Raw genomic sequence first — 11923 nt, 5'->3', positions numbered from 1 at the left:
CCATGCCCGTCTGTATTTACTCAATAGGTAGGACCCCAGTCAGGGCTACCTCCACCATGCCCGTCTGTATTTACTCAATAGGTAGGACCGCAGTCACGGCTACCCTCCACCATGCCCGTCTGTATTTACTCAATAGGTAGGACCCCAGTCACGGCTACCCTCCACCATGCCCCGTCTGTATTTACTCAATAGGTAGGACCCCAGTCAGGGCTACCCTCCACCATGCCCCGTCTGTATTTACTCAACAGGTAGGACCCCAGTCACGGCTACCCTCCACCATGCCCGTCTGTATTTACTCAATAGGTAGGACCCCAGTCACGGCTACCCTCCACCATGCCCGTCTGTATTTACTCAATAGGTAGGACCCCAGTCAGGGCTACCCTCCACCATGCCCGTCTGTATTTACTCAATAGGTAGGACCCCAGTCAGGGCTACCCTCCACCATGCCCGTCTGTATTTACTCAATAGGTAGGACCCCAGTCACGGCTACCCTCCACCATGCCCGTCTGTATTTACTCAATAGGTAGGACCCCAGTCACGGCTACCCTCCACCATGCCCGTCTGTATTTACTCAATAGGTAGGACCCCAGTCACGGCTACCCTCCACCATGCCCGTCTGTATTTACTCAATAGGTAGGACCCCAGTCACGGCTACCCTCCACCATGCCCGTCTGTATTTACTCAATAGGTAGGACCCCAGTCACGGCTACCCTCCACCATGCCCGTCTGTATTTACTCAATAGGTAGGACCCCAGTCACGGCTACCCTCCACCATGCCCGTCTGTATTTACTCAATAGGTAGGACCCCAGTCACGGCTACCCTCCACCATGCCCGTCTGTATTTACTCAATAGGTAGGACCCCAGTCACGGCTACCCTCCACCATGCCCGTCTGTATTTACTCAATAGGTAGGACCCCAGTCACGGCTACCCTCCACCATGCCCGTCTGTATTTACTCAATAGGTAGGACCCCAGTCACGGCTACCCTCCACCATGCCCGTCTGTATTTACTCAATAGGTAGGACCCCAGTCACGGCTACCCTCCACCATGCCCGTCTGTATTTACTCAATAGGTAGGACCCCAGTCACGGCTACCCTCCACCATGCCCGTCTGTATTTACTCAATAGGTAGGACCCCAGTCACGGCTACCCTCCACCATGCCCGTCTGTATTTACTCAATAGGTAGGACCCCAGTCAGGGCTACCCTCCACCATGCCCGTCTGTATTTACTCAATAGGTAGGACCCCAGTCACGGCTACCCTCCACCATGCCCGTCTGTATTTACTCAATAGGTAGGACCCCAGTCACGGCTACCCTCCACCATGCCCGTCTGTATTTACTCAATAGGTAGGACCCCAGTCACGGCTACCCTCCACCATGCCCGTCTGTATTTACTCAATAGGTAGGACCCCAGTCACGGCTACCCTCCACCATGCCCGTCTGTATTTACTCAATAGGTAGGACCCCAGTCACGGCTACCCTCCACCATGCCCGTCTGTATTTACTCAATAGGTAGGACCCCAGTCACGGCTACCCTCCACCATGCCCGTCTGTATTTACTCAATAGGTAGGACCCCAGTCAGGGCTACCCTCCACCATGCCCGTCTGTATTTACTCAATAGGTAGGACCCCAGTCAGGGCTACCCTCCACCATGCCCGTCTGTATTTACTCAATAGGTAGGACCCCAGTCACGGCTACCCTCCACCATGCCCGTCTGTATTTACTCAATAGGTAGGACCCCAGTCACGGCTACCCTCCACCATGCCCGTCTGTATTTACTCAATAGGTAGGACCCCAGTCAGGGCTACCCTCCACCATGCCCGTCTGTATTTACTCAATAGGTAGGACCCCAGTCACGGCTACCCTCCACCATGCCCGTCTGTATTTACTCAATAGGTAGGACCCCAGTCACGGCTACCCTCCACCATGCCCCGTCTGTATTTACTCAATAGGTAGGACCCCAGTCACGGCTACCCTCCACCATGCCCGTCTGTATTTACTCAATAGGTAGGACCCCAGTCACGGCTACCCTCCACCATGCCCGTCTGTATTTACTCAATAGGTAGGACCCCAGTCATGGCTACCCTCCACCATGCCCGTCTGTATTTACTCAATAGGTAGGACCCCAGTCACGGCTACCCTCCACCATGCCCGTCTGTATTTACTCAATAGGTAGGACCCCAGTCAGGGCTACCCTCCACCATGCCCGTCTGTATTTACTCAATAGGTAGGACCCCAGTCACGGCTACCCTCCACCATGCCCGTCTGTATTTACTCAATAGGTAGGACCCCAGTCAGGGCTACCCTCCACCATGCCCGTCTGTATTTACTCAATAGGTAGGACCCCAGTCAGGGCTACCCTCCACCATGCCCGTCTGTATTTACTCAATAGGTAGGACCCCAGTCAGGGCTACCCTCCACCATGCCCGTCTGTATTTACTCAATAGGTAGGACCCCAGTCACGGCTACCCTCCACCATGCCCGTCTGTATTTACTCAATAGGTAGGACCCCAGTCACGGCTACCCTCCACCATGCCCGTCTGTATTTACTCAATAGGTAGGACCCCAGTCAGGGCTACCCTCCACCATGCACGTCTGTATTTACTCAATAGGTAGGACCCCAGTCAGGGCTACCCTCCACCATGCCCGTCTGTATTTACTCAATAGGTAGAACCCCAGTCACGGCTACCCTCCACCATGCCCGTCTGTATTTACTCAATAGGTAGGACCCCAGTCACGGCTACCCTCCACCATGCCCCGTCTGTATTTACTCAATAGGTAGGACCCCAGTCAGGGCTACCCTCCACCATGCCCAGTCTGTATTTACTCAATAGGTAGGACCCCAGTCACGGCTACCCTCCACCATGCCCGTCTGTATTTACTCAATAGGTAGGACCCCAGTCACGGCTACCCTCCACCATGCCCGACTGTATTTACTCAATAGGTAGGACCCCAGTCATGGCTACCCTCCACCATGCCCGTCTGTATTTACTCAGGGCAACAGGCCTCAGATTATTTAGTAAAAGAAAACAACCTCATTAGCTGTGGAAAACCAACATGGCTGCCACCACCACCACTTCTCTCACTCTGGGAGGAAATACTCAGAATATCCTGGTCTCAAAAGGAGAGGACATGGCAGGGTTCTCTCTCCCAGCCGAGAGGGCATAGAGACAGGAAGGAGCGGACTACAGTATAGAGAGTGAGAAGGAGACAAGGAGACAAGGAGAGAGGGAGTGGATGGAGAGATAGAGAAGCCAATCTGTTTCGATAGATACTTGGGTCCTCTCTCCTCCTCTCTACTGTGTTTGCTATAAATCTTTTGCATTTTAACTTGGCAAGTCAGTTAATAATTTTTATTTATTTAGAATGACGCCTACTCCCGGCCAAACCCGGATGACGCTGGGCCAATTGTGCGCCGCCTTACGGTACTGGTTGAGATTCAGCCTGGATTCAGCCAGGGTCCGTAGTGACGCCTCTAGCACTGAGATGCAGTGCCTTAGACAACTGAACCAGGGTCTGTAGTGACGCCTCTAGCACTGAGATGCAGTGCCTTAGACCACTGCGCCAGTTGGGAGCCCTGAAGAAGTTGACAGATCCCCCAGGTGGAGGGCACAGAGGGGAGCAGTGTACTCCAGTCGACACAGTACAATGACAGCACAGCTGGCTGATGTGCGTGAGAAGAAGGTAATCACTCTGCAGTGAGTCAGACCACAACACTCTCCTTTCTCTCCTTCTCTCCTCCTCTTTCCCTTTCTCTCCCCTCTCCTTTCTCTCCCCCTCTCTCCCCTCCTTCTCCCCTCCTCCTTTCTCTCCTTTCCTCTCCTGTCTCCCTCTCTCCTTTCTCTCCCTCTCCTACTTTCTCTCCCCTCGCTCTCCTTTCTCTCCCTCTCTCCTCTCTCTCCCCTCTTTCTTCCCCTCTAAATCCTTTCTCTCCTCTCCCCTCTCTCCTTTCTACCCTCTCTCTACTTTCTCTCCCCTCCTCTTCTCTCTCCTCTCTTACCCCTCTCTCCTTTCTCTCCTCTCTCTCCTTTCTCTCCCCTCTCTACTTTCCCCTCTCTCTCCTCTCTCTCCCTTTTCTCTCCTCTTCTCTCCCCTCTACTTCTCTCTCCCTCTCACTCTCCTTCTCCTCTTCTACTTTCTCTCCCCTCATTTCTCTCCTCTGCCCCCTCTCTCCTCTCCTCCCTCTCTCCTCTCCCCCTCTTCTACCCTCTCTACTTTCTCTCCCCCGCTTCTCTCTCACTCCCTCTCTTACCCCTCTCTCTCCCTTTCTCTCCCCTCTCTCTCTCTCCTTTCTCTCCCCCTCTCCCCTCTCTTTCTCTCCTCTCTCCCTCCTTTCTCTACCCTCTCTCTACTTTCCTTCTCTCCCCTCTTACTCTCATTTCTCTCCTCTCTTATTCTCTTCTCTCCCTTCCTCCCCCCTCTCTCCTTTCTCTCCTCTCTCTCCCTCTCTCCCTCTCTCCCCTATCTCTCCCTCTCCCCCCGCTTTCTCTCCTTTTCCTCACTCCTCTCTACTTTCTTCTCCCGTAATCACTTCATTTCCACTCTCCTCTCTTACCCCTCTCTCATTTCTCTAAATCTCCTCTCTCTGCCCCTTCTCTCCCTCTCCCTTTCTCTCCCTCTCTCCCCCTCCTTTCTCTCCCTCTCTCTCCCCTCTCTCCTTAAAAAAATCTCCTCTCTCCCCTCTCTCCTTTCTTTAATTTCTTCTCTCTACTTTCTCTCCCCTCCTCTCTCTCCTCTCTTCTCCTCTCTCCCATTTCTCTCTCCTTTCCCCCTCTCCCCTTTCTCTCTCCCCTCTCCCTCTCTCTCCCCTTCCTCCTCTCACTCTCCCCTCTTCTCTCCTTTCTCTCCCTCTCTCCTTTCTCTCCTCTCCCCTCTCCCTTTCCTTCTCCTTTCTCTCTCCTCTCTCTCCTCCCCTCCTTTCTCTACCCTCTCTACTTTCTCTCCCACTTCACTCTCCTCTCTTACCCTCATTTCTCTCCCCCTCCTCTCTCTGCCCTCTCTCCTCTCTCTCCTTTCTCTCCCCCTCTCTCCTTTCTCTTCTCCTCTCTGTGCCCTCTCCTCCCTCTGTATCTCTCCCTCTCCTTTCTCCCTCTCTCCATTCTCTCCCCTCTGTCCTCTCTCTCCGCTCTCTCCTCTCTCCTTTCTCTCCCTCTCTCATTCTCTGCCCTCTCTCCTCTCTCTCCTCTCTCTCCCTCTCCTCTCTCTCTCCTCTTCTCAGGTGCTCTCCATCCTTTCTCTCTCACTCTCTCTCTCACTGTCTCTCTCTCTCTCTCTCTCTGTCTCTCTCTCTGTCTGTCTGTCTCTCTCTGTCTGTCTGTCTCTCTGTCTGTCTCTCTGTCTCTCTCTCTGTCTCTGTCTGTCTCTCTCTCTCTGTCTCTCTCTCTGTCTGTCTCTCTCTGTCTCTCTCTCTCTCTCTCTCTCTGTCTCTGTCTCTGTCTCTGTCTCTCTCTGTCTCTGTCTGTCTCTCTCTCTGTCTCTCTTTGTCTTGTCTCTCTGTCTGTCTGTCTCTCTCTCTCTCTCTGTCTCTCTGATCTCTGTCTCTCTCGTGTCTCTCTCTCTCTCTCTCTCACACACACACCTTTATTTGGACAAGTGTTTTGGAGTAGATGCTGCCAGTTTGTTTGTTGTATGTTAGCACAACTGTGAGTTGTTTATATGTACAAATAAGTGTGTAAGTGCCTTTGTGTCAGTGTGACTGTTACTGAAGTACGGCAGTAATAGAAAGAGAGGACGGATGGAGGAGGGGAGTGGAAGGGAGAGAGAGGGAGGGAAGGAAGGAAGGAGGGGCAGAGAGAACGAGAGAGAAAAAGAGGGAGAGAAGGAGTGCAGAACAGAGTGGAAACACATTGAGCAGAGCAGGAAGAAGACAGAGAGAGGGAGAGAGGGATAGAGAGAGAGTGAGGGAGAGAGGACAGAGAGAGAGAGACAGAGGGAGAGAGAGAGACAGAGAGAGAGAGAGAGGGAGAGAGGACAGAGAGAGAGAGAGACAGAGAGACAGAGGGAGAGAGGACAGAGAGAGAGAGACAGAGAGACAGAGAGACAGAGGGAGAGAGAGAGAGATAGAGAGAGACAGAGAGACAGAGGGAGAGAGAGAGAGAGAGAGAGAGAGGGAAGTGAGACAGAGGGAGAGAGAGAGAGAGAGAGAAAGAGGGGAGGGAGAGAGAGGACAGAGAGAGAGAGAGAGACAGATAGAGAGAGGACAGAGAGAGAGAATGTGTGTAACAAGGTCTCTCTCTCCTCTCTCTCTCTGTGTGTCTCTCTCTCCCTCTCTCTGTGTGTCTCTCTCTCTCTCTCTCTGTGTGTCTTCTGTGTGTCTATCTCTCTCTCCCTCCTTCCCCTCCCCCTCTTCTCCCCCCCTCCCTTCCCCCTCCCTCTCTCTCTCTCCTCTCCTTCCCTCCCTCCCTCTCCCTCCTTCCCCTCCTCTCTCTCTCCCCCTCCTTCCTCCCTCTCTCTCCCTCCTTCCTTCCCTCCCTCCCCCTCACTCCCTCCTTCCCACCCCCTCTCTCTCTCCCTCCGTCCACTCTCTCTCTCCCTCCGTCCCTCTCTCTCTCCCTCCCTCTCCGTCCTCTCTCTCCCCTCCCCTCCGTCCTCTCTCTCCCCCTCCCTCCGTCCCTCTCTCTCCCCTCTCCCTCCGTCCTCTCTCTCTCTCTCCCCTCCGTCCTCTCTCTCTCTCTCCCTCCCCTCCGTCTCTCTCTCTCTCTCCCTCCGTCCTCTCTCTCTCCCCCTCCCTCCATCCTCTCCTTTATGCACCACAGCTGCCTCAGCCTTTATAGCTTGTTTCAAGTTGGAAAAAAAAAACAACCCTCAATATGGAAAAGACACAGCATCCTCCTTGATGTTTTCAAGTGAGCTCCCCCCGCCCCCTAAACTCCTTGTGTGGAATATATAAAGGGGTCAGGCTTGTGTGCGCCCTGCTGGCAAGGGCTGGGGTAGGGGCTTTGGTATAGGGCTGGGGTATAGGGCTGAGGTAGGGCTGGGGTAGGGCTTTGGTATAGGGCTGGGGTATAGGGCTGGGGTAGGGCTGAGGTAGGGCTGGGGTAGGGCTTTGGTATAGGGCTGAGGTAGGGCTGGGGTAGGGCTTTGGTATAGGGCTGGGGTATAGGGCTGGGGTATAGTGCTAGGGTTTAGGGCTGGGGTATAGGGCTGGGGTAGGGCTTTGGTATAGGGCTGAGGTAGGGCTGGGGTATAGGGCTGGGGTATAGTGCTAGGGTATAGGGCTGGGGTATAGGGCTGGGGTATAGGGCTGGGGTATAGGGCTGGGGTATAGGGCTGGGGTATAGGGGCGGGGGTATAGGGCTGGGGTATAGGGCTGGGGTATAGGGCTGGGGTATAGGGCTGGGGTATAGGGCTGGGGTATAGGGCTGGGGTATAGGGCTGGGGTATAGGGCTGGTGGCTGGGTCTGAGAGATGAAAGTAGCTCTGACAGCATGTGAATGGTATTTCCTTTATTTCGTCGTGGTCTGGCTGCAGTTGGCCATGCGAGGTGGCCTAGGCCAGGACTGCTGAGAGACACAGCAGCAGCAACACCCCCCAGAAGCACCTCAGTAACCTCCCGGTAACACCCCAGCTAACCCCCCTGCTAACACCCCCAGTAACACACCGGTAACACACACAGTAACACACCGGTAACACCCCCAGTAACACACCGGTAACACACACAGTAACACACCGGTAACACACACAGTAACACCCACAGTAACACACACAGTAACACCCACAGTAACACCCCCAGTAACACACCGGTAACACACACAGTAACACACCGGTAACACACACAGTAACACACACAGTAACACCCACAGTAACACCCACAGTAACACCCCTGGTAACACCCCTGGTAACACACCGGTAACACACACAGTAACACACACAGTAACACACACAGTAACACACACAGTAACACACACAGTAACACCCACAGTAACACCCCTGGTAACACCCCCAGTAACACACCGGTAACACACACAGTAACACACACAGTAACACACACAGTAACACACCGGTAACACACACAGTAACACACACAGTAACACACACAGTAACACACACAGTAACACACACAGTAACACCCCTGGTAACACCCCTGGTAACACCCCCAGTAACACCCCAGTAACACCCTGGTAACACCCTCAGTAACACCCCCGGCAACACTCCCGGTATCACCCGGGCAACACCCCTGGTAACACCCACAGTAACACCCCTGGTATCACCTGGGTAACACCCCTGGTAACAAGTGTGCAGGGAATAGATCTTAAAAAGCTGTTGATACAAATATGCAGGAAAACCACTGAAGCAGTGTGTGTGTGTGTGTGTGTGTGTGTGTGTGTGTGTGTGTGTGTGTGTGTGTGTGTGTGTGTGTGTGTGTGTGTGTGTGTGTGTGTGTGTGTGTGTGTGTGTGTGTGTGTGTGTGTGTGTGTGTATGAGGGAGACGAGGGGTTCTTATTTAAATTCTATCACCATGTAGCACATTCCAGAAGACCTGCTCCACTAACACGTGATTATCGTCAAGACAACCCTGAGGTCCCGTTATCGTCAAGACAACCCTGAGGTCAGGTTATCGTCAAGACAACCCTGAGGTCAGGTTATCGTCAAGACAACCCTGAGGTCAGGTTATCGTCAAGACAACCCTGAGGTCAGGTTATCGTCAAGACAACCCTGAGGTCCCGTTATCGTCAAGACAACCCTGAGGTCAGGTTATCGTCAAGACAACCCTGAGGTCAGGTTATCGTCAAGACAACCCTGAGGTCCAGCTCTGCTCCAGTCTGCAGCTGCGAGAAAGAGGAGGTGCTGACTGGGTTCATAAAGACCCCCCTCTTCTCTCTATGTCACACTGTCTCTCTCTACCCCTCTCCAACTTCGACTCTCGATCCCCTGTTCATCATGTCACTATCTATCTAGAACATTAGAATATGCGTGATGTCGATTCTTGCTCTGCCCCAAACATTGTCTTGTGTGCGTCTCGATACAACACTGGGGAGAATGACAGAATTGAGGACATCTTTTCAGTTGTAGAAGACGGTTCCTACCATGATTGAGTGTCGGTTGGCAGAGAGGAGTCCCGTGCCGTACCCAGTGCCCAGTCCTCCCATGGCCCCGTTGTGTGCTGCTCCGATGAGGCTGTGCATGTCTTGGTGCCCGCCGGGCACGCCCGTGGAGGGGCCGACCGCGTGACTCCGCAGGACGTGGATGGCATCGTCCAGGCGCTCCAGGCGGTCCTCGATACGACTCTGCTGCAAGGGGGGGAAAGGCTCAGAGGTTAGAGGTCAGGGGTCATGTTGGTGATTAAGTGCTTATGATTGGGTTATGAATAGGTACAGAATGGATTATGAATAAATTACGAATGCGTTATCGAATCTAGATCTAATCTACAGTAGACTAACAGCGAAATGCTTCCTTACAGGACCAACAATGCAGGGAGAAAGAAAGTAAAGAAACAATAGAAAAGTAAAACACATATTAATAAAAGTAATAATAAATCCACAATAACTAATGATAACTTGGCTATATACACAGGGTTCCAGTACAGAGTCAAAGTGCAGGGGTGCGAGGTGATGGAGGTAGATATGTGTTATAGGTAGGAATATAGTGACATAGTAAACAGAAGCAGCAGCGTCTGTGATGAGATAAACATGCAGATGGTCCGGTAGCTGTTTAACTAACTATTTAACTAACTATTTAACTAACTATTTTACTATTTAACTAACTATTTAACTAACTATTTATAAGTATTATGGCTTGGAGGTGAAGCTGTTCAGGTCCTGTCTTTCTGGATCCCGTTAGTAGCAGAGAGAACAGTCTAAGATTTGACAATGTTTAGGGCCTTCCTCTCTAACACCGCCTGGTATAGAGGTCCTGGGATGACAGGAGTTCAGCCCCAGTGAGGTCCGTCCTCACTCCCTCTCGCGCCATGTGGTCGGATGCCAAGCAGTTGTGTCACGGCTGATGAAAGGAGCGGACAAGGTGCAGCGTGGTGACATTACATGTTCTTTAATTAATAAAAAGACGCCGAGACAAAACAATACACACTACAAAACAAAACCGTGAAGCTTAAGTGCCATAAAGAAAGTCAACTTCCCACAAACACAGGTGGGAAAAGAATTCTCTAAGTATGGTTCTCAATCAGAGACAACGATAGACAGCTGTCCCTGATTGAGAACTATACCCGGCAAAACATCGGAATAGAAAATCATAGAAAAACAAAAAACCATTGAAATGCCCACCCCAACTCACCCTGACCAAACCAAAATACAGCAAGAAACATAAAAGGATCTCAAGATAAGAGACATGATAATTACAAACACCAAAAAAAGTGATACAGAGTCAAGATTCTATCAGCAGTGCAGCTGTAGGAACTTTTTGAGGATCTGAGAGCCAAATCTCTTATGAGTCTCCTGAGGGAAGAGGCCCCTGTTTCCTGTATTTCATAATCAGCTCCTTCGTCTTGATCACGTTGAGGGACAGTTTGTTGTCTGGCACCACTTCCAGGTCTCTGACCTCCTCCCCTATAGGCAGTCTCATCATCATCTGTGATCAGGCCTACCAGCGTTGTGTCGTCGGCCAACTCAATGATGGTGTTGGAGTCGTGTTTGGCCGCACAGTCGTGGATGAACAGGGAGTACAGGAGGGGACTAAGCACGCACCCGATGGGTCCCAGTGTTGAGGATCAGCGTGGCAGATGTGTTGTTGCCTACCCTTACCACCTGGGGGCGGCCCATCAGGAAGTCCAGGATCCAGTTGCAGAGGGAGGTGTTCAGTCCCAGGGTCCTTAGCTTAGTGATGAGCTTTGTGGACACTGTGGTGTTGAACGCTGAGCTGTAGTCAATGAACAGCACGTAGGTGTTGCTTTTGTCCAGGTGGGAAAGGGCAGTGCGGAGTGCAATAGAGATTGCGTCATCTGTGGATCTGTTGGGGCGGTATGTGAATTGGAGGGGTCTAGGGTGTCTGGGATGATGGTGTTGATGTGAGCCATGACCAGCCTAGCAAAGCATTTCATGGCAGCAGCTAATGGGGATCCCTAATGAATACAAATACAACATACAGACTGTGTCAGAGGTTGAAAATGTCAGTGAAGACACTTTCCAGCTGGTCAGCGTATGCTCTGAGTACGCGTCCTGGTAATCTGTCTGGAGAGAAAAGGATCACACAGTCGTCAGGAACATCTGGTGCTCTCATGCATAGAAGGAATTTTCACTCGTCTGGCAGGCTCGCGTCACTGGGCAGCTCGCGGCTGGGTTTCCGTGATAGTTTTCAAGCCCTGCCACATCTGATGAGCATCAGAGCCGGTGTAGTAGGATTCGATCTTAGTCTTGTATTGATGCTTTGCCTGTTTGATGGTTCATTGAAGGGCGTAGCAGGATTTCCTATAAGTGTCCGGATTAGTGTCCCTATCCTTGAAAGCGGCAGCTGTAGCCCTTAGCTCAGTGTGGATGTTGCCTGTAATCCATGGCTTCTGGTTGGGGTATGCGCGTACGGTCACTATGGGGACAACTTTGTCAATGCACTTATTAATGAAGCCAAACTGATGTGGTGAACTCCTCAATGCCATCGGATGAATCCCGGAACATATTCCAGTCTGTGTTAGCGAAACAGTCCTGTAGTGTAGCATCTGCTTCATCTGACCACTTCCGCAATGAGCGAGTCACTGGTACTTCCTGTTTGAGTTTTTGCTTGTTAGCAGGAATCAGGAGGATAGAGATATGGACATATTTGAGGGCGAGCTTTGTATGCGTCTTTGTGTGTGGAGTAAAGGTGATCTAGTGTTCACAGCGTTGGTTCGAGCCCTGAATGCTGATTGGCTGACAGCCGCACAGACCGTATACCACAGGTATGATAAAACATGTATTTTTCCTGTTCCTACGTTGGTAACCAGTTTATAACAGCAATAAGGGGTCAGGGGGTAAGAGGTTGCATTATTGTCATAG

At 51.8% G+C, this 11923-nt stretch overlaps 1 protein-coding gene across 1 annotated transcript in view; it reads right to left on the bottom strand.

Annotated features, from left to right (window-relative positions):
* Nucleotides 1–9003: 9003 nt before the first annotated feature.
* The window catches only part of LOC135536009 (transcription factor 4-like), a gene marked incomplete at its 5' end in the record, with an annotated part of 9810 nt that continues 6890 nt past the window's right edge, over nucleotides 9004–11923 (bottom strand). The window contains one exon of the mRNA XM_064962404.1: nucleotides 9004–9232. Within this exon, the coding sequence (XP_064818476.1) occupies nucleotides 9005–9232 (228 nt within the window). The remainder of the gene's footprint in view (nucleotides 9233–11923) is intronic.

This window comes from Oncorhynchus masou, unplaced genomic scaffold, assembly GCF_036934945.1.
Source record: "Oncorhynchus masou masou isolate Uvic2021 unplaced genomic scaffold, UVic_Omas_1.1 unplaced_scaffold_5436, whole genome shotgun sequence".
Taxonomy (NCBI): Eukaryota; Metazoa; Chordata; class Actinopteri; order Salmoniformes; family Salmonidae; genus Oncorhynchus; species Oncorhynchus masou.
This window is presented reverse-complemented; position numbering and strand designations above follow the sequence as displayed.